The sequence below is a fragment of the Balaenoptera acutorostrata genome, chromosome 7 (genome assembly GCF_949987535.1).
Source record: "Balaenoptera acutorostrata chromosome 7, mBalAcu1.1, whole genome shotgun sequence".
NCBI classification, from domain to species: Eukaryota; Metazoa; Chordata; class Mammalia; order Artiodactyla; family Balaenopteridae; genus Balaenoptera; species Balaenoptera acutorostrata.
The window spans coordinates 22872638-22895208 of NC_080070.1; the positions used below are offsets into that span (position 1 = coordinate 22872638).

The window sequence follows — 22571 nt, forward strand, 5'->3', positions numbered from 1 at the left end:
TAGTCATTCTCACTAGTAACCAAAAAATGTAATTAAAAATTCAAGAATGAGTTACAATATTTTTTTGTTTTGTTTTTTGTGCTTTTTAAGTTCAATTTATTTAAACTAAAAAACAAACAAACCCCGAAACAGCTCCCCCATTTCTCCCACTCCCCCAGTCCCTGCCTCTGGCAAACCACTAATCTGATCTCTGTATCTGTGTATCTATGAGCCTGGTTTTATGTATGTATTTATTTATTTAGATTCCACATATAAGAGAGATCATATGGTATTTGTCTCTCTCTGTCTGACTTATTTCACTTAGCATAATGCTCTCAAGGTCCATACATGTTGTCACAAATGTCAAGATTTCATTCTTCTTTAACGGCCAAATAATATCCCAATGCATATATGTACAACAATTTCTTTATCCATTCATCTGTTGATGGACACTTAGGTTGTTTCCATATCTTGGCTAATGTAAATAATGCTGCAGTGAACATGGGAGTGCATATATCTTTTTGAATTAATGTTAATGTTTTCTTCAGATACATACCCAGAAATGGAATTGCTGGATCACATGGTAGTTCTATTTTAATATTTTGAGGAACCTCCATCCTGTTTTCCATAGTGGCTGTACCAATTTACATTCCCACCAACAGTGCAGAGGGTTCCCTTTTCTTCATGTACTAAACAACACTTGCTGTTTCTATCTTTTTGATAGTAGCCATTCTAACAGGTGTGAGGTGATAGCTCATTGTGGTTTTGATTTACATTTTCCTGATGATTAATGATGTAGAGCATCTTCTCATGTACTTGTTGGCCATCTGTATGTCTTCTTTGGAAAAATGTCTGTTTACATCTGCCCATTTTAAATCAGATTTTTTTTTGCTATTGAGTTTATGAGTTCTTTATAAATTTTGGAAAATTATAATATTTTGCCAATCAAATTGGCAAAAAAGAAAAAAGGCAGTCAGTACTTGTAAGGGATATTGATATTCTTGTATACAGGAGGTAGAATAATAAATTGATTCAGTTTTTCTAGAAAGCCGTGTGGCAGCATTTGTTGATTGTTTGAAAGGGTTTATCCCTTTGATCCAGTAATTCCACATCTATGGAATTATCCACAGAAAACAATCAGAGATAGCACAGAAATACTTATATACAATGATGCTTATTGCAACACTGTTTACACTAGCAAAAAGGAAAAAACAACTTGAATGACATTGTTAAAAATGGTCTAATTAATCATGTTATAGTCATATTATGAAATATTTTAATTTTTTGAATATATTTTTGAGACATCTTTAATGATATGGAAAAGTCTTCAATAAAGTGCTAAATGAAAGTTGGATTCAAGTCTGTGTATTCCCTGTAGTCTCTTTTAAAAATATTCTAAGTATGTATATAAAAATATATGATTGGATATACACTGATATATTACCAGTAAGTTATCTCTGGGTGTTTGGAATTGTGGCTATTTATTTCTTTAAAGTTTTGATAATTTCCAAGTGTCCTAGAATGAGTATGTATAATTCAGAGTCCTAAGATATATAACAAATGTTATTTAGAAAATAGTTATTAACAGTTATTAATATATAGTTGTTAATAGTTACTAATTATAACTCATTCAATTGAATCTGGTATTTGTACAAGAAAATAAATTTTGGAGGAGGGTACTTACGTTTAACCAGCAGTTGCGTTGAATGTAGTTTCATAATATTAGTAAAGCTTTCAGCTGAAAATGACACAAAGCCAGAATTAAATAGTAACAAACAAAATAAGCACAGAGTAGCTGGTGTTGGTTCAGTAGTTCAGTAGTGGCAGGGCTGGTGTCTCTTAAATTCTTTGGGACATCCTCACATTATTGCAAAATAAGATGCCTGAATTACTGGCAGTGTACCATTCAAGGTGGGAGGGGTACCGGGAAGGGGGCCAGAGAGAGCCAGCACCGTCTGCCCCTTTTATCAGGTATGCAAAAGCTTTTCCCAAGGCAATTTTTAGATTTTATTTGGCACAGCTGCGTTATGACTAACCTTAGGAGGCCAGGAAAGTGAGTATATAGCTTTTATAGCCCAAGGGGCGGGCTTGGGAGAAGGGATTAAAAATGGGTATTGGATTAGTCAGCTAACAGTGTGTGGCACAAATACAAAACAAAACAATCTTCACTTAGATTGCTAGATTCACTAAATATTGGAAAAATTAAAAATAGATTAATCAACTGTTGATTGAGGGTTTTTCGTTCCTTTGTTTAGCTGTTAATACTTCCATCTGAGTCCTGTTAGGCCGCTTTGAATTATGGTTTGCTTCTCGTTCGTTTTAAGTGATTAGTAGATGTAGTAGGCAGAATAGTGCCCCCTCCACCCCCAAGATATCCCTGTCCTAATTCCTAGGACCTGTGAATATGTTACATTACATGGCAAAGGGGAATTAAAGTTGCTAATCAGCAGATAGGGAGAGTATCCTGGATTATCCAGGTGGGCCCAATATAAGGCTAAGGGTCCTTAAAAGTAGAAGAGGGAGGCAGAAGAAAAGGGTCAGTAAAGAGATGTGATGATGGAAGCCGGGTCAGAGGGATGCACTGTTGTTGCTGGATTTGGAGACGGTGGAAGGGGGCCATAAGCCAAGGAATATGGGTGACATCTAGAAGCTGGAAAAAGCAAGGAAATGGATTTACTCCTACAGCCTCCAGAAAGGAATGCCATGCTGCTGACACCTTGATTTTAGCCCAGTGAGACCTGTGTTGGACCTCACCTTACAGAACTGTAAGGTAAAGAAGTGAATGTTGTCTTAAGCCTCTAAGTGTGTGGTAATTTGTTACAGCAGCAATAGAAAACTAACAGATTTTTGCAGTATTTAAGTGTATCAAATCAATACATTGTATACTGTAAAGTTATGCAATGTTATATGTCACTTATATCTAAAAACTAGAAAAAAAAACTAATAGAGACTTTGGTACCTGGAAGTGGGGTGCTGCTGTAACAAATACCTAAAAATTTGGAAGTGGCTTTGTAATTGGGCAGTGAGCAGGTGCTGGAAGAGTTTTGGGGAACATGATAGAAAAAGCCTACGCTGCCTTGAACAAACTGTTAGTAGAAATATGGGCGTTAATGACTCTGCTAGACTCAGAAGGAAGTGAGGAGCAGGATAGAGAAAACATTTATCATATAGCATTGTGAACAGACTGTTGATAGAAATATGGACATTAAAGGTGTTGCTGGTGAGGGCTCAGAAGAAAATGAGAAAGGTATTAGAAACTGGAGGGAAGGGGATCCTTGTTATATTGTGGCAGAAAGCTTAGTGGCATTGTATCCTGCAGTTAGGTGGAAAGCAGGGCTTGTAAGCAATGAATTTGGATATTTAACTGAGATTTCCAAGCAGAATGTTGAGGTGTGGCTTGGTTTCTTTTTGCCACTTGTAGGGTAATAAATTGAGGAGAAACCTGTTAAACATGAACCAGGAGATCTTGATAAATACCAAATCGTTAGGTTGTACACCTGAAACTAATATAATGTTGTATGTCAATTACACCTCAAAAACAAAACAAAAATAAACCAGGAGTTGTTGATTTTGGAAATTGTCAGCCTACCAAAATGTCAAAGGATGCTAAAATCAAGAGATGTGTGTTGGGAAAGCCTTCTCTAGAGAAAAAAATCAGTTACTCTACAGCCTTTTCCTAAAACCTCAGAAAGATTAAAAGGTCAGTGTATTCACTCACACAAAACACTGAGAGATGAAGGGCGTGACTCATAGATTCCCTCAGCATCTAAGCAGAAGCCAAAAATAGAGATGGGATTATCTAGGCAAGATCTGTGGAGGAGCCTCTTGTCTAGTGGAGTGAGTCTCTGTACGTGTATGGTAGTCCCACAAGGCTCTTGAGAATCTTATGCCAGCAGAAACACTGCCAGCTTGGACTGAAAGGAACAGAGAGGTGAAGTGAAAGAAGGCTGTCAGAGCCCCAAAATTCTACAGGCAGGAGGCAGGCTGATAAGACTCCTCAGCTTTAAACACAAGCTGCCCTTTATAAAAAGGAAGGATGGCTCAGAGGGCGGAGGCCCATAAGGTAGAGCTGAGAACCATAGTGAATTCTGCCACGACTTGAAACCTCTTCCAGTTTGCCTGGCTGGATTTCAAAATTGCTTGGGACCGGTAACTCTTTTTTATCCTTCCATTTTCTCTTTTTGAACAGGGACGTCTGTATGTGTTATCCTATGGCAGTCCCATCTTTGTGTTTCAGAGCAGGGAATTTGTTTTTTAGTTTCACATGTCCATGCATGGAGAGGAATTTTGCCTCAGGGTAAATTATACCCAATCTCACCCATCCCTGATTTAGATGATTTTTGATGATAAGATTGGGACTTTTGAGATTTTGGACTTTTTTTTTTTTTTTTTTTAGTTTTTGACTGCACCGCACGGCACGTGGGATCTTAGCTCCCCAACCAGGGATTGAACCTGCGCCCCCTGCATTGGACGATGGTGTCTTAACCACTGGACTGCCAGAGAAGTCCTGAGATTTTGGACTTTGAGTTAATGCTATAATGTGTTGATTTGGGGGAGATCTTGGGATAGGGTGAATATATTTTGCCTATGAGATGGATGCAGCCCTGCTGACACAATGATTTTAGCCCAGTGAGACCTAAGTTGGAATTCTAGCCCATAGAACTAACTGTAAGATAATAAATACATTTTTGTTGTTTTAAGCCACTAATTGTGGTCATTTGTTGTAGCAGGAATAGAAAACTAATATATTAGATGACCATTCTACATACATAGACAATTGTGTTAGCTTGGTAAGAAATCATGGATATTGAGAAAACCTGAAGGCAGACACTTCACAAAAGAGTATATACAGATAGCCAATAAGCACATGGAAATGTTCTCAATATTATTAGTCATCAAGGAAATGAAGATTGAAACCTCAGTGAGATACCTTTTCATACTCACTAAAATGGTTAAAATAGAAAAGCCTGACACTACCAAAATCAACAAGCCTGCTCCAATACCAAGTATGGAACTTGGTGTATGGAACAGCTGAAGCTCTCCTACGTTGTAGGTGGGAATGTAGAATGAATGATACAACCACCACAGAAAAAGTTTGGCAGTTTCTTATAAAGTTAAACATATACCTACCCTGTGACCAGTAATTCCACTGCTAAGTATTTACCCAAGAAAATGAAAACCTTTAGCCACAAAAAAGACTGTATAAGAATTTCATAGCAGCTTTGTGATAGCCCTAAACCAGAAACAACCCAAAAGTTCATCAACAGGAGAATGGTTAAACCAACTGTGTTATCTTAATACAGTGGACCACTACTCAGCAATAAAAAGGAACAAATTGCTGTTTCAAGCAGCAACACAGATACATTCCTAAAATAATATGTTGGAACAAAAGAAAACAGACACAAAAGAATGCATGCTGGATGATTCTATTTATGTAAATTCGAAGACCAGTCAAAACTCAGTTGTGGTGACAGAAACCAGAAGTCTGGTAGGTTGGAGGAGACTGACTGGAAGTGGGCATGAGGGAACTTTCTGAGGTGATGGAAGTGTTCAGTATTTTATTTTGGGTAAAGGTTACATGAGTGATCACAATTGCCATCTAACTGAACACTTAAGCTGGCATTTTTATTGTATATCTCAGTTAACAAAAAGAAAAACATGAAGAGATTTAGTTAGTGGCGTAAGGATGGTCAAGTATATTGACAATCTGGTTATACTGTTCTACCCCTGTCTGATGAGACTCACCAGTGAAAAGCTGCATCTGAAGATTGCTTAGAATTCTGGAAATGAGTCCTGAGGAATGACCCATCACTCACATGGGGAGTAGCATGGGGGAATGGGTTTCAGTATGTGATTAGTTACATCCCTAGTCTCAGAAAATCAAATGAACAGTTCATAGGCCATGGTTTAGGAAGAAATAAAGGGGCTGTAGAAACGGCTGTCTGGCAGGCAGTTTTGATATCAATTGTGGGAATAATGTGAGGATTTGGGCAGGGGGAGGATAATACTTAGCTTCCTAAGGGAACCAAGAAGCTAAGACCATCCACAGACTTGGTAAGAAATATTCAAGCCTGAAACAGCTTTTCTACTTGAATGGTGCTGCTGTCCTTGACGTTATGTCTGCCAGGACTTGGTGTAGAGCGAGAAAGGAAATGAGATACTATTCTAATCTGACTTAGCCACCACTGTAGTGAAACTTCTCTCAAAGATTTCCAGTAATCTCTTTTTTTTTTTTTTTTAATTAATTAATTTATTTATTTTTGGCTGTGTTGGGTCTTCGTTTCTGTGCAAGGGCTTTCTCTAGTTGTGGCAAGTGGGGGCCACTCTTCATCGCGGTGCGCGGGCCTATCGCGGCCTCTCTTGTTGCGGAGCACAGGCTCCAGACGCGCAGGCTCAGTAATTGTGGCTCACGGCCCCAGTTGCTCCGTGGCATGTGGGATCTTCCCAGACCAGGGCTCGAACCCGTGTCCCCTGCATTGGCAGGCAGATTCTCAACCACTGCGCCACCAGGGAAGCCCCTCCAGTAATCTCTTAATTGCAAAATCCCAAAGCTGATTTTTCAGTCTGTATTTTAATTGACCTCTCTCTTAGTTTTAATATGGTTAAACACTCCCTGAAGTTCTACCGTATTTGGCTTTCAGAACCATAGTCCTGAATTTCCTCCCATCTCTGATTATTCCATTTTATTCTTCCACAGAAGAGGCTGTTTTATTCTGCCTGTCACCCTAAATATTGGCATTCCCTGGGGTTCACATCAATGCTTTTGCCATTTCCCAAACTCATCATGCTATTTGATACCCTGTATCACTGTACATGTTTCTCCCTGTGCCTGCATTTATCCTATTTCCTTTTCCACAAAGCTCAAACATCATTTTACGTATTGATTTTCCTGTTCTTGACAGGTTAGTCATTGTCTCCTCTGCTGTTCTTATAATACTTCGTTTTAACCTCTATTCTAGTGTTTAGTACATTGTGCTGTAATGATTTGTTTACATGTTTTTCTACCCTCAGTACTGTTAGTTCCTTGAGAGCAAAAATTATATCATATATGACTTTGTATCATTAATTCTTAGAAAAGTGCCTTGCATGTATTAGACACACATTAAAAGTTTGTTTCATGAATTAAGCACAGGATAATCCATTTTCTCACTTCAGTTAAGGGAGCTGAAATCATAAGGATTATTTGTCTTTCTCTATCTCAAGACAGCACTCACACATATGAAGAAGTGGAGAAATATGGGTGTATTAGTTGGGTTTCTCCAGACAACAGAACTTATAGGATATATATAGATATATAGAAAGAGATTTATTATGAAGGATTGGCTCACGCAGTTATGGGGGCTAAGCCCCATAATCTGCTCTCTGTAAACTGGAGGCCCAGCAAAGCCAGTGGTATAGTTCCAGACCAGACCTGAAGGCCTGGGAACCAGGAGTCCTAATTTCCCAGGGCAGGAGAAGATGGATGTCCCAGCCCAAGCAGAGAGCAAATACTCCCTTCCTCTGCCTTTTTATTCTATTCAGGCTCCTAACGGATTGCATGATGCCCATTCCTACTGGTGAGGGTGATCTTCTTTACTCAGCTTACTGATTCAAATGCCAGTCTTCTGGAAGCACACTCATAGACACACCCAGAAATAATGCTTTACCAGTTATCTGGGCATCCCTTAACTCGGTGAAGTTGACACAGAAAATTAACCATCACTGTGGGTTTAATGGGAGTTGAGAAACCTTTCTGTATCCTGCCTCTTTCCTGTCCAGTTGACAAGCAGACTGCCCTGATTTATTTGGATTCATACTTATTCTCTTTTAAAATGAAATTGTGGAAAACATTTGAGAGAAAATCATGAAAATGATGCCAAGTCATAAAACTCCTTTCTCCAAAGCCTAATGAAATGAACACCAGTGAGTAAAAGGGAAAGTCAGGGTACTTCTGATTCTGGCCAAGATGGAGTAAGGCCACGGCAGGCCATGTCTCCCAATGATCACAACAAAAACCTGTGGACAAAAGTACAGAAAGTGACTACCTGAGGCCTTTGAAAACTGAATAATAACAGTGAATTTGAGGAAAGAAAACAGTAATTAATGAATAACCAGTGTGGTAACAGTGAGTTTCATGTTTAATTTTCCTCTTTATACCCCGCGTTTGACCCAAGAGCAGGCTAATTGGAGAACTGTACAGTGGGGCGAGTCAACAAAGGCAGAAGCCCATCTCTCTAGCCTGAGCACAAGTTAAAGAAAAGACCCCTGCAAGCTGGAGAGCATGGGGGAGAATCCTTGTTTGTTTGTTATTGTTTTTTTGTTTAATTTCTGGTCCTGCCTTGAGGCCAGTCCTAGTTGTGGAACACTACTGTGACGTGACAGCAGTATTTCAGACACCTGAAACCCTGAGATAAGACCTGTCTCTGAGAAAAGGGGCCCCTTGCATGTGAAGAGTGGGGGGAAATCCACGTTACAGTTGACCCTTGCAACAGGAGTTTTGAACTGTGCAGGTCCACTTACACATGGATCCTGAGGAACCATGTATAGGGAGAGCTGAATATAAGTTATATTCAGATTTTCAACTGTGTGGAGGGTTGGCACCCCTAACCCCTGCATTGTTCACGGGTCAACTGTATTTTTTTTTCCTTCTTTTATCTCTTTGTCTTAAGGGCTCGCTTCCAAAGAATTGTGCAGTAGCACAGGGAGCTAAAACTCTGAGAGAGTCTCATATTTCTGGTGAGAAGAACTGGGAAAAGGAGTCCTTGAGAGCCAGAGAGTGTGGGAGAAATGACATGCACGGAAGGCCACGCAGAACTTGCGATCTGAAACTGCCTTGAGTGCTTGGTAAAACAAAAGTCAGCATTCCTCAGAGGCTTTTAACAGGACTCAGAGTCTCATGACATAATATTCAGAATCTGCAGATACAATCCAAAATGAGTCAACCAGGAAAGTCTGACCAATTCTCAAGGGGAAAGATAATCAATAGATGCCAACCCTGTTATTACCTAGATGTTGGGTTTATTAAAGACTTGAAAGCAGCTAATACAACCATGCTCCATAAAGGTGAACACTCTTGAAATGAATAGAAGAGTAGAAATTCTCAGCAGAGAACTATATATATAAAAAAGAACCAACTGAAAATTTTAGAAATGACAAAGTACAACATGCAAAATAAAAAATTCATTGGGCTCAGTAGTAGAATAGAGATGTCAGAGGAAAATGTCAGTGAACTTGAAGGTAATTCAGTAGAAATAATTCCAATTAAGAATACAGAGAAAAAAGATGGAAAACAAAAATAAACAGCCCCACTGACCCATGGGACTGTATCAAAGGGTCTTACGTTCAAGTCATTGATTGGAGTCCCTGAAGAAGAGGAGAGAGGGATTGGTGCAGAAAATTTTTGAAGAAATTATAGCTGAAAACTTCCAAATTTGGGGAAAGACATAACTTTACAGATTCAAGAAGCTCAGTGAAGCATATGCAAGATAAACTCAAAGGAATCCACACCCAGATCATAACGAAACTGCTGAAAACCAAAGATAAAGGAAAACTCTTGAAAGCAGTTTGAGAAAAATGACACATTACATATAAGGAAACTTCAGTTTAAAATACTGTGGGAGGACTTCGATGGTGGTGCAGTGGATAAGACTCCACGTTCCCAATGCAGGGGGCCTGGGTTTGATCCCTGGTCAAGGAACTAGATCGCACACGCATGCTGCAGCTAAGAGTTTGCATACCACAACTAAGGAGGCTGTGTGCTGCAACTAAAGAGCTGGCTAGCTGCAACTAAGGAGCCTGCCTGCTGCAGCTAAGGAGCCCACGTACTGCAACTAAGGAGCCGGCGAGCCTCTACTGAAGGAGCCCTGGAGCCGCAACGAAGGAGCCCACATGGCTGCAACTAAGGAGTCCACCTGCTGCAACTAAGACCTGGTGCAACCAAATAAATAAATAAATATTAAAAAAAAAATACTGTGGGGCTTCCCTGGTGGCGCAGTGGTTGAGAATCTGCCTGCCAATGCAGGGGACACGGGTTCGAGTCCTGGTCTGGGAAGATCCCAAATGCCGCGGAGCAACTAGGCCCATGAGCCACAACTACTGAGCCTGCGCGTCTGGAGCTTGTGCTCCACAACAAGAGAGGCCATGACAGTGAGAGGCCCGTGCACCGCGATGAAGAGTGGCCCCCGCTCGCTGCAACTAGAGAAAGCCCTCGCACAGAAACGAAGACCCAACACAGCCAAAAATAATTAAATAAATAAAGAAAGAAAGAAAGAAAGAAAGGAGCTTTCATTTAAAAAACACACAAACAAAAAAATACTGCGGATTTCTCATCAGAAAACACAGATGTCAGAAGATGGTGGAACTCCATCGTTTAAGTGCTGAAACAAAAGGAAATGACAACCCAGTATTCTGTATCCACAAAAAATATCTTTCAGGAGTGAAAGTGAAATAAAGACTTCCTCAGATGAAGGTAAATCAAGAGTATTTGTCACCAGCAGACCTACTCTGAAGGAAATATTAAATGAAATGTTTTAGGCTGAAGGGAAATGATACTACATCTTTGTAGTACTGAAAGAAAACAAAAAGCACAATTGTTAACCCAGAATTCTGTGTCCAGCAAACATAGCTTTCAAAAACAGTTGGCATAAAAGCAATTTCAGACATGAAAAGCTGAAAGATTTAATCTGTAGCCTTTTTTTTTCTTGTAAGGTCTGTGGACCTAAATGTAAAACCTAAAGCTACAAAACCTCTAAAAGAAAACATATGGAAAAATCCTTGTGACCTTGAATTAAGCAAAGATTTTTGAGATATAACGTCAAAAGCTTGATCCATAAAGAAAACAAAAAGACAAGCCACAGACTGGAAGAAAATACTTATAAATTATATATAATAAAGGACTGGTATCTAGGGCATATAAAAAGCTTTCAAAATTCAATAATGAGAAAACAATACAATAAAAAAACGTGTAAAATCTGTGAATAGACACCACTAAAGAAGATATATACCTGGCAAATAAAGCAAATGAAAAGATGTTCAACCTTGTTAGTCATTAGGGAAATTCAATTTAAAACCACAATGAGATACCACTATACATCTTTCAATTGACTAAAAATTAAATAGACTGACTTTAGCAAATATTACTAAGGATGAGGAGGAATTGGATCTCCGGTAGGAATATAAAGTGGTGAAATCATGTTAGAAAACATTTTTGCAGTTTCTTAAAAAGTTAAACATGAACCTACCATAAGATCCAGTTTGTTCACTTCTAGATATTAACCCAGGTGAAATGAAGCAAAAGTTAAATGGAGGCTTTTGGGGTATAGAGATTTGGAAAGAGCATTATGTCCAATGTTTCCATGAAAAGGGGGCTGAACAAATAGCAAGCTCAGCAATTTATCTGAATCCTTTAGAGTGCTGACACTGATATCTCAGAGTAACCAACTGGCTCAAAACCTAAAGGGAGACCAGAGCTTACAAGGTTAGATGAGATGTGAGCCCTGGTTTACTGGACAAGATGTGGCTGATACCAGTAAGAAGAGTTCAGCTGGGCTGATTGCTGAATTGGTGGAGACTGAGTATACACTATCTAGAGAGAGTGAAGCCCCTCGGTGCCACAAATACAGGGCGGTCTAAGCCTCTATAGGCTTGTTGGTTCTTCTCCATGGACCCAACCGAGCGCTTATAGAGCATTTGGGAGAGTCCTGAGGGAGAATCTCCCTCAGGGTAAAGAACTGGGAGCAGGGAATAGCAGCTACCCTGGCAGGGATATTGACCTGCCCTTGGATCCTTTTCCTCCATTTCCCCTCTGAAAGAAAAGCCTTAAGCTGTAGGAGGAATGGCAACACACACTCATCTTTAGATCCTGGTGAAAACTCATTGCAATTGTGGGAAGGGAACAGGGGAAAAACTTTCTACCCCTGGGGGAGTGATAAGAATATGCACTGAGTCAACTGCAGTTCTAGAAGGGGCAGAAGTGAAGGCCACAACCCTAAGATCCAGGAACAGGGTGCCTGCCTAAGACAGCCTTAATTAGAACAACAAAGAACAGCCTCCCATCCCTACCCGCCCACTGCACTGAGGGATAATAAGTAAGTAACCTGCAAGAGACCAATCCTCTCTGAGGGGCTGGGGGAAGAAAATACCAAAAGCTGAGGGTAATCATTGAAAAAAAAAAAAAAAACTCTGTCACACCAGCCCTCAACCTAAACATAGGATATCACTAGAGGAATTTGGAGCCAAGCTTGTGGAGCACTGAGTGTTACAAGAGCAACAAGAAACCAAACCCAGTCCAACTCCCAAAGAGATTAATTCAAACCCCTGAGCTAATGGCTTAGCAGGAGGAGACATGTCCCCACTTCAAGGCATGTAAACAATTTACTTCATCTCTCCTGTCCTACACGAGATGTTTGGCTTTCAACAACAAATTAGAAAGCCTAAGAAAAAACAAGAAAAAAAGAATACTCTCAAGAGACAAAGCAGTCAGCAGAACCACAGTCACCACTATTCAACATTGTACTAGAGGTATTAAGCAATGCAGTTAGAAAAGAGAAACCAATTCGACACATAAGAGTAAATTAACAAAGAAATAAACTCTCTCTGTTTTTAGATGATGTGGTAGAATACCTGGAAACCCTAGACAATGATAAAATGAACTCAAACAATAGAAGAATTGAGTGGGGTAGCAGGATATAAAATTAACACATAGAAATCAGTAGCTTTTATGTAAACAAACAACACACATAGAACCCCATTGCAACAACAACAGAGACTGAATACTTAGGAATAATTTTGACAAAAAATGCACAAAACTTAGGAAGAAAAAATTTGAAGCCCTGAAATGCTCAAAGTATACTTGAACAGATGTAAAGGTATCCCCTGTTTTGAATAGGTCAGTTCAACGTTATAAAGATTTTAATCCTCCCTAAATTAATTTATAAATTCATTTCAATCCCAATAAAAAATCCAACAGGTTATATTACAGAGTTAGAAAAGTTAATACTAAAGTTCATGTGGAAAAACAAACATGTAAGAATAGCCAGGAAATAACTGAAAAAGGGAAAACCGTGAGGAAGGACTAGCTCTACCAGTCAGTGAAATACTAAGGGCTGTACAGTTAGAACAGTGTGGTACTGACACGTGAATAGACAAAGAGACCAGTGGAGTAAAATTGTGTGATGACTACGTAAAGTGTCAACTCGGCGTGCTGATCTACATTTTTCAGAATTCTCTGATACAAATGGAAAGTACAGAATTAGACCCAAGGACACATGGAAATTTAGTATATGACAAAGGTGGCATCTCTAATCACTGGGGTAAGCATGTACTTTTTAATACATGTTGCTGGGACAACTGAGTAGCCACTTAGAAAAAGATAAAATTAGAGTAGCCACTTAGAAAAAGATAAAATTAGATCTGTAGTTCGCATCATATACATGAGTAAACTCTAAAAAGATAAGGAGTATAAATTTAAAAAAATGAAATCATATAAGTACTAGAAGAAAACATGAGTATATTCCTCTTTAACGTTGGTGTAGGGAAAAGTTTTGTAATTATGACTAAAATCCAAAGGCAATACAAAGGATTGATAAATTTGACTACATAATTTTTAAAAATTGCATGACCCAAACACCATAAAATATAGATAGAATAAACCAGGGGTTTGCAGTAGGGCCAAGTTGTGGTATAAACAGTTATTCTTAATTTATTGTCATGGTATCCTACATGACATTGCCATTCATTTTATGGCAAAAGCGGAGTGATAGTGGGCTCGTGACTAGGAGGGAGATGAGTAGTTTTATTGTGCTTCACCTAGGAGCAGACAGCCTGATGCTATGATGAGATGGCCTATTGAATGCTCAGCTGAGGTAGTAGGTTGGAGGAAGGACTCTGTGAGGTTGGGGAATTCTCCTCCAAGATGCCATATATCCATTGAATCGGTTGCCAGTGTATGGTACTGTCACCAAGAAATAGAATAGGCAGGTCCAGAAATCAAGAGGTGGAAGTAGGACTGGCCCCTCTAACCCTCACTCCCAGTGACTCACTTGTAGAATTTATGCTTCCCATTCTCACCCCGAATGTGTATTAGAGGTCCCGGTTCCCAGGGGACAATGTTTTCAAGGGGTGAAAAGGGGGAAGCATTTAACCCATTGACTCCTGGTTCCCGTGGGTGTGGATTGTCTCCAGCACAGAAACATCCCACACTTCTGGATTCTACATGTCTGAGTAACAGGTTGGCAACCTAAGGCATCCCACACTGTAGAAGCAGAGCAACCCTGGGGCAGGAAGTGAGCCAGTTTGCACACTTGAAATGATGACTCCTATTGGGTCACTTTGTGTTCTTCATGCTAGTGGACCAGCAGGTAATGAAAGGAGCTGCTATACTCGTAGAGGTAACTGACCTTGATCCCTATGAGGATCTAGGGTTGTTTGTATATAAAGGTGACAGAGAGGACTGTATCTAGAATTCAAGGTATTCACTTGAGTATATTTTTGTGTGTTCACGCATGGGAAAATGTTGACTAGGGACTAGGGAACAACCAACGGTCCAACCAGGGTAAATCCAACAAAGGGCTCAGATCCCTTGGGATAAAGGTTTGAGTCACCTACCAGACACATAACCAAGATGAGATGAAGTGCTGGCCAAGAGTGAGGGAAATAAAGAATGGGTGGTTATAGGAAGGAGATGATGAATATCAATTATGGCTTTGAAATGAGTTGTAGCAGTATGGGTTTGTACCATGTTCTACTCATCTTCCAGTCTCTTGTAGAAATAGTGGATGGTTACCATCTTGAAGACTCAGTAATAGATTAGATTCAATGGAAGACATGTTCAAATGTGAGGGGTGCAAAGGATGGGCTGTATTGGGTGCCACTTTTGAGCAACTTCCCGTTTCCTCAGCCTCATCTTTGGTTCCAGCTGTGGCTGTGGTCAACATTGCCATGTAGGGTCCAGCTCACTAGCATCGATAGTGCCTCACTTCAAGCATGTCCTGTGCGTTTTGCTTCCTGCCCTGCAATTCTTGCACACTCACTGAACTCACATGTGTGAGTTAACATGTGAATGTTAAGAGAATGGGGAGTTAACACTCTGGGGTTAAATCTCTACCAGGGGCTAAGAGCTAGTGGATAAATTCTTTCCTTTTCATCCCTTGAATGTGTGGTTTCTGAGATGTATTTCATTAGGCTTCTCAGAAGATTGGTCATTAAATAACCAGTTGCTTGTGGCAGTGACACACTAGAGAAAACTTCTTTGGGTTGACTTTCCCTCCTCCTTTGTTTACTTCCTTATCTTTTACTTCTCCCTCAGAACACACTCCCAAATAAACTATCTGTATGTAAGCCTTTGCTGTCAGGGCAGCCCAAGCTAAACAGAAGTACAGAGCAGGGGTTGGCAAACTATGGCCCGTGGCCAAAACTGTTGCCTCATTTTGTAAATAAAATTTTATTGGAACGTAGCCATGCCTTTTTGTTTATGCATTACTATGGCTACTTCCGTGCCATCAGCAAGTCAAGGAGAGAGGACTCAGGAACCAAACCTGCCAAGCCTCAGTTTTTTAATCTAATTGGAAAAATGCAAATATTTGTGAAAAAGACCGGTTGATAAATTATTTATCCCCAAACAATGGAAATCTGTGCTACCATTAAAAAGATATTTTAGATATACTATTTAGATATTTTAATATATATAAATATCTAAAATATTAAAACATCTGCCTATAAGGAAAGATTTTCAAGTTATATTATTGAGTAAGATTGAAGGTACCAGAAGAGTGGCGATCCATTGGCATGCATTTTAATAAGTCTCTGTGGTTGCATATATTTTAAGAACTTCCTTAAGAAAACATAAGCAACTGTTCACAATGGCTGTCTCCAGTTGAGTGGCACTACAGGCTAGGGTGGGTGAGGAGAGACTTAGACTTTATATTTTATACCTTTTTGAATACTTTGAAAATGGATTGTTATATGAGTGAAATACTCTACCTAATAATTGAAAAATGAACGAAATTGAAGGACTGTCAGTTATTCACAACTTTCTCCTCTTGGTGCCCTAATGGAGTGAGTTGGAGTTGGAGGCCATTTTGGATTATGTGAGGGAAGTTGAGTGAGGGAGGAGGTGGATAGTCAGTTTGAGGGTAGTATGAATGCACAGAGGACAAGAGAAGGAAGGGTAAAAGAGTGAATAATCTAAAGGTTAAAAACCTTTTAAAATTACGGCCATGAAATTTTGTAGCTCAGTCCACACTCCTCTGCCTGTTTTTGCAGCTCCACAGAAAGGTCTGAAACCATTGACAATTATTTTAGAAAGCCATTCCTGAGAGAGCGAGACCTCATGAAGTAATCATTTTAGTCAGTTTCTTTTAAAGAGTTATTTTTAAGTCTGATGAGTTTTGGGGATTTTGGGGGATTTCAGCCTGAGGCTCTCTATATCATTGTCTGTTTTTTATGCCAGTAATCAGTATCTAAAATTATGTATATATTTAGTTTATGTGATTAATATCTCTTTTCCCACTGGAATGTAAGCTCCATGAAGGCAAAGACTTTGTTTTGCTCGCTGCCGTATTCTTTTTTTTTTTTACATCTTTATTGGAGTATAATTGCTTTACAATATTGTGTTAGTTTCTGCTGTGTAACAAAGTGAATCAGCTATATGTATACATATATACCCATATCTGCCTCCCTCCCACCCTCCCTATCCCACCCTTCTAGGTGGTCACAAAGCACTGAGCTGATCTCCCTGTGCTATGCGGCTCCTTCCCACTAGCTATCTATTTTACATTTGGTAGTGTATATGTGTCCATGCCACTCTCTCACTTCGTCCCAGCTTACCCTTCCCCCACCCCATGCCCTCAAGTCCATTCTCTATGTCTGTGTCTTTATTCCTGTCCTGCCACTAAGTTCATCAGTACCAATTTTTTTTTTTTTTTTAGATTCCATATATATGCGATAGCATACTGTATTTGTTTTTCTGACTTGCTTCACTCTGTATGACAGACTCTAGGTCCATCCACCTCACTACAAATAACTCAATTTCGTTTCTTTTTATGGCTGAGTAATATTCCATCGTATATATGTGCCACATCTTCTTTGTCCATTCATCTGTCTGTGGACACTTAGGTTGCTTCCATGTCCTGGCTATTGTAAATAGTGCTGCAGTGAACGTTGTGGTACATGTCTCTTTTTGAATTGTGGTTTTCTCAGGGTATATCCCCAGTAGTGGGATTGCTGGATCATATGGTAGTTCTATTTTTAGTTTTTTAAGGAACCTCCATACTGTTCTCCATAGGGGCTGTATCAATTTACATTCCCACCAACTCACTGCTGTATTCTTAAGATTTAAAATAGCCTTCTACCCAATGGTTTTTATATTTATCCAAGGAAGACACTCAGTAAATACTTGTTTGTTTGTTTTGTTTTTTTTAAATAAATTTATTTATTTATTTATTTATTTATTTTTGGCTGTGTTGGGTCTTCGTTTCTGTGCAAGGGCTTTCTCCAGTTGTGGCGAGCGGGGACCACTCTTCATCACGGTGCGCGGGCCTCTCACTGTCGCGGCCTTTCCCGTTGCGGAGCACAGGCTCCAGACGCGCAGGCTCAGTAGTTGTGGCTCACGGGCTTAGTTGCTCCGCGGCATGTGGGATCTTCCCAGACCAGGGCTCGAACCCGTGTCCCCCGCATTGGCAGGCAGATTCTTAACCACTGCACCACCAGGGAAGCCCCAGTAAATACTTGTTTAATCAATAGTTCCATTAAGATAATTATGGGGACAAGTGGAATTAGCTAGGGGTGGCCTCCACAAAAGAGAAAACTTTAATCTTACGGTAACCAATTTGATTTTTCTCAGTCTGACTAAGGACATGACTGGAAAGGAAGATGTGTACCGAGGCCCAGCCATCAGGGCTCTCTGCAGAATCACTGATGTAAGTTCTTTGTTTTACTGAGGTGTCAAAGGGGACCTATGTTTATCTGCAGGTGGCCATGTAAATTTAGTAGGATTCCCTGTCTGACTTTGTGAATCATCAGCAGAAGAGAAACATGACCACCAGAAAGGCTTTTGTGGCTCCAGGTTTTTTTCTTTTAGATTGTTTTTTCCTTTTGTTTATTTAGATTAGTCTATTTCTCTCTATATTTACCCTCATGGACTTTTGTCATAGGGCACATTGCTTGCAGGAGACAAAAACCCATGTGAATTTAGCTTAAAAAAAAAAAAAGCTTTATTTCAAAATACAAATCTCTCAGAATTTGAGGTAAAGCTTATAACCAGAACAAGAAATAGGGTAGCTCTAAGGAACTCAGCAGCAAGATTCTCAGATATTTACTATTATGATCCATCATTTACCAGGCTCAAGCCCTCTCATTTAAGTATTTAAGAGAAACAATCTGATTAGCCATCAGCCAGCCAGTGGCTTGTTGTCGACCTGGGTCCAAATCAGGTGTTTAACCTTGACTTAGTCTGTTGTATTGGGAGGGATGAGGTTATAGAGTATGTTAGGCTGTCCCTTTCTTGGAACTCTGAGAAGGAAAGGTTAAAATGAAAGACAGGCTGGGCATTGCCAAGCAAATTGGATAGTATTTCAGCTATATTCATGATCGGGTGTATTTTATGTATATGTTTGCAATCTTCTCAAATTTCAAAGGTTGAGCAGGATTAAATGGTAAATCTGGATCCTAGGAGGAGTAATAGAAATGGTTTAGTATTTTTCAATGCTCAGTTACTTTATTGTGGTTGCTTTTGTTTTTAGCATTAAATTGATACCATAAGACTTGACCATTCTAGGGCTAGCTAAGACTCTCTTCATCTAAGTATTGATCTTGGTGTATTTACGCATCCTTACTTACCTGCCACCACCTTCCCAGTGTTAAGCTTTCTTCCAGATAAGTTAAAAAGAACTTTATTTTCAGAGGATTTCCTATTGAGGACTCAATATAGTAGCATATTGCACATTTAATTTCTTATGAATCTAAAATAATCAGAGATTACAGTTGATTTCTAGGACTCTCTGGGATCCATATAAAATACATGCCCCACACTTAGAGGTATCTTCAGGACTTTAAAAGCATCCCCATTTAGGAATTTCTTTTATAATATCCCTGATAGGTTCAGCCTCTACTTGTGTTTTTCTTCCGAACTGGGATTCTTCACTTTGAGACAGTTTATTTCATTGTGGAACAGTTATTCCTCTTCCTTACAAATGTTCCTTCTTGAAGCTGCTGCTTGGTTGTCTGGGTTTTGCCCTCTGGGATCTGATTATTATATGATAAGCCTTTGAATGCATTCCAAATATTTGCACAGAGACAAATATGTGACTTGTTTTTGTAAATTATTTTGAAGTGGTAGTTTTGGATGAAAATGTTTTGCTTCAACCGCTTTTTCTTTATGAATGTTCTCAGGGAACAATGTTGCAGGCCGTTGAAAGATACATGAAACAGGCCATTGTGGATAAAGTCTCCAGTGTATCGAGTTCAGCATTGGTATCTTCCTTAGTAAGTGAACAAGTAACTGGTTCTCACGCATGGTACAGTTTCTAGTTGCAAAAACAAAGTATCACTATGATTCTCTCACAAATGAAACATTTTAAAATATGTATACATTTCTGTTACTTTATACAATAATGCTTTATCTGAAAGAGGAACATTGAGCAATTAAAATGGGCAGTTAAAAACATGAAATTTTCATATGTTTGAAAGGTTTTGGTAATCAGAAAGCTATGTTGTACATATAATACAGGTGGTGGTTTAGGGTGGGATGGGGATCAGAGAAGAAACTGAGCTAATCTCTTTCTTTAAATCGTCCTTTATGACCTGCCCTTCTACCTCTTGTCTCTTTGTCCTCTGCTTTTGTTGGTGCCCTGTGTCTGCAGTGTCCTTCAGTCCAAAGTCTACTGTCCCATTACTAAATTTCCTCCCAGGAAGTGCTGTTTGTTTTAGTAATATCTTTTCTTTCTCTTTTTTATCAAAACAAAATTTATTCATGACAGCCTATCACATTGTATTTGATTAAAATTGGTTACTAATGTGTGAATGGATTAGATCATCTGAATCACGAGAGTTGCTGGTTCTGGAATATAATTGGTCAAGTTTTACAGCAGGTACTCTACTTTTTTATGGTACTCTGTTTTTTCTTCCAGGTGAGTTTCCTGGAAGTAAAACCTAGAATGTTAACATTATTTAAGTACCATCCTATTAATTATCCATTCCCTCCCCATCCTTCCCCTCTCATTACTTCCCTTTATACACCTTTCCCAGCCACAAACATATGCTCACCTTTGCAAAGGGGTCTTGGAGAAAGTGTTTCAGGTTTATTAGTTGTCTCAGAAACTTGAAATAGACTTATAAAGCTATAACATTGTTTCTTTTTTTCTGGAAATGTCTGTTAGTGATTTTCCAAGAAAACTAACTCATGTTTCTAAACTTTTAGTGACTATGCATGATCTGTTCTCAATTTTTTCTGTATTTAGCACATGATGAAGATAAGCTATGATGTGGTTAAGCGCTGGGTCAATGAAGCCCAAGAAGCTGCTTCAAGTGATAATATTATGGTCCAGGTACTGTCATTGAATCACCTTAGCTTATGTCTCCAGATCATCTTTCTTTAACCCTACATTTTAGGGGCAGTTTATTGATTCCCCAGATGAGTATTAGCTAAAGGCTAATATTAAGCAGCATAATATTAAGTATATATTAGTGCATATTCCCAAGTGAGTATCCCACTAATTATGATTACCACTGTAGGCCCTGCTATAGTGTTTAGTAGAAACTGTAAGAATATTTGAGAAGATTCTTATATTCAGTGGTAGTTTGAGATGCTCGTTCCAAAGGTCATAATTCATTTCAGTCCTTTGTTTGAAAAATAATTTGTGAAGAAGGATGTTCAATTCCAAGCTTTTCAGGCCTTGATTATACTAGACATTAGAAAAACAGTAAAGAGTAATTATCACTTTGTGAAGCTTTAACTGTTTTGTTGGAAAGATCTCCTTTTGATATTCATTACGCTATTCTTAATTAAAAGGAACAAGATTAAATTCTTAACTGGCAATTTTATGTAAAGTACTCCATTTATATTTGAGAGGGTACTTATTTATCCTCTTTTAATGTTTACTTCTCATGTTAGCATATTCACTTATGAGGAAGTAGAGTAGTAATTTTTCCCTTGGGAAACATTCTCACCTTCCTAACTCTGATCATTGTGTTTTTACACAAAGTGCCATGATAATTACATGCCATAAGCCTACTTCAGGAGATTAATCCTTTAACCACTAACATAACCACAGATGATTTAAATCCACTAAGCAAGACCTGTAACACTGGTAAAGCCTTGGACCTGAGAGCCTTTGTACTAACGATGGATGGGGCAACGCTGAACCTGCTAGAGCCATCTTCAGATTGTATGTCACCCCCTTAATACTTACCTAATCTGTATTAACAACTTCTGAGGGTAAATTAGAAACTCTTATCCTTTCAATCATGCCTGTGTTTGATTCAGTATGAAAAAGATATTCTATTTGTATACATTAAACTTGGGTATCTTTCTACTAAAAATGTATTTCCGTATGATTCTATATTTATGTAAGTTTTATTCTCTTCCTACTCAGCCTTCTCTCTATATCATATTCTTTTTCTTGTTCTTTAGTACCACGCGTTGGGAGTTTTGTATCACCTTAAAAAGAGTGATCGCCTTGCTGTTTCTAAGATGTTGAATAAATTTACTAAATCTGGTCTCAAATCACAGTTTGCCTACTGCATGTTGATCCGAATTGCCAGTCGCTTACTAAAAGAAAATGAAGAGGGGTAAGTGTTTTCAGCTAAACCTAGGTAATTTTCCATTTGCTGGTTAACATACCTCAGAGTTTATTTCCTTTATGAATATTTTTTGGGCAATGCCGACTTTACAGATGGATTTGGTGTTTTCCAAATTAAGGAAAAAATTATGGGATTCCAAGAATCACAACTTTTTTTTTTTTTTTTTATACAAATTGACTCTTTTTTTAAAAAATTTTATTTATTTATTTATTTATTTTTGGCTGTGTTGGGTCTTCGTTTCTGTGCGAGGGCTTTCTCCAGTTGCGGCAAGTGGGGGCCACTCTTCATCGCGGTGCGCGGGCCTCTCACTATCGCGGCCTCTCTTGTTGCGGAGCACAGGCTCCAGACGCGCAGGCTCAGCAATTGTGGATCACGGGCCCAGTTGCTCTGCGGCATGTGGGATCTTCCCAGACCAGGGCTCGAACCCGTGTCCCCTGCATTGGCAGGCAGATTCTCAACCACTGCGCCACCAAGGAAGCCCCCAAGAATCACAACTTTTATTTTTACTTTAATGTATGCTCCAGCATATATACTTAATAGATTATGATTGCTAATAATACAATAAATAACAAACTGATATTGAACAAAAAATATTTATCATAGGTTATATAGTAACTAAATGTGAAAGCTGGAAGTGACATTAAGAATCATCTTGGGGGCTTCCCTGGTGGCGCAGTGGTTGAGAATCTGCCTGCTAGTGCAGGGGACACGGGTTCGAGCCCTGGTCTGGGAAGATCCCACCTGCCACGGAGCAGCTGGGCCCGTGAGCCACAACTACTGAGCCTGCGCGTCTGGAGCCTGTGCCCCGCAACGGGAGG

The 22571-nt window shown here is 39.2% G+C and overlaps 2 protein-coding genes across 6 annotated transcripts in view; one reads left to right on the plus strand and one right to left on the minus strand.

Annotated features, from left to right (window-relative positions):
* The window catches only part of COPG2 (COPI coat complex subunit gamma 2), a 140073-nt gene that overhangs the window by 18917 nt on the left and 98585 nt on the right, over positions 1 to 22571 (plus strand). For all 5 annotated transcript variants that reach the window (XM_057550114.1, XM_057550116.1, XM_057550117.1 and 2 more), the window contains 4 exons: positions 17798 to 17873; positions 19345 to 19437; positions 20412 to 20498; positions 21584 to 21741. In XM_057550114.1, the coding sequence (XP_057406097.1) occupies positions 17798 to 17873; positions 19345 to 19437; positions 20412 to 20498; positions 21584 to 21741 (414 nt within the window). The remainder of the gene's footprint in view (positions 1 to 17797; positions 17874 to 19344; positions 19438 to 20411; positions 20499 to 21583; positions 21742 to 22571) is intronic.
* The window catches only part of MEST (mesoderm specific transcript), a 129356-nt gene continuing 125363 nt past the window's right edge, over positions 18579 to 22571 (minus strand). Inside the window, exon 13 of the mRNA XM_057550127.1 lies at positions 18579 to 18621. Coding sequence (XP_057406110.1) covers positions 18602 to 18621 — 20 coding nt within the window. The 3' untranslated portion in view covers positions 18579 to 18601. The remainder of the gene's footprint in view (positions 18622 to 22571) is intronic.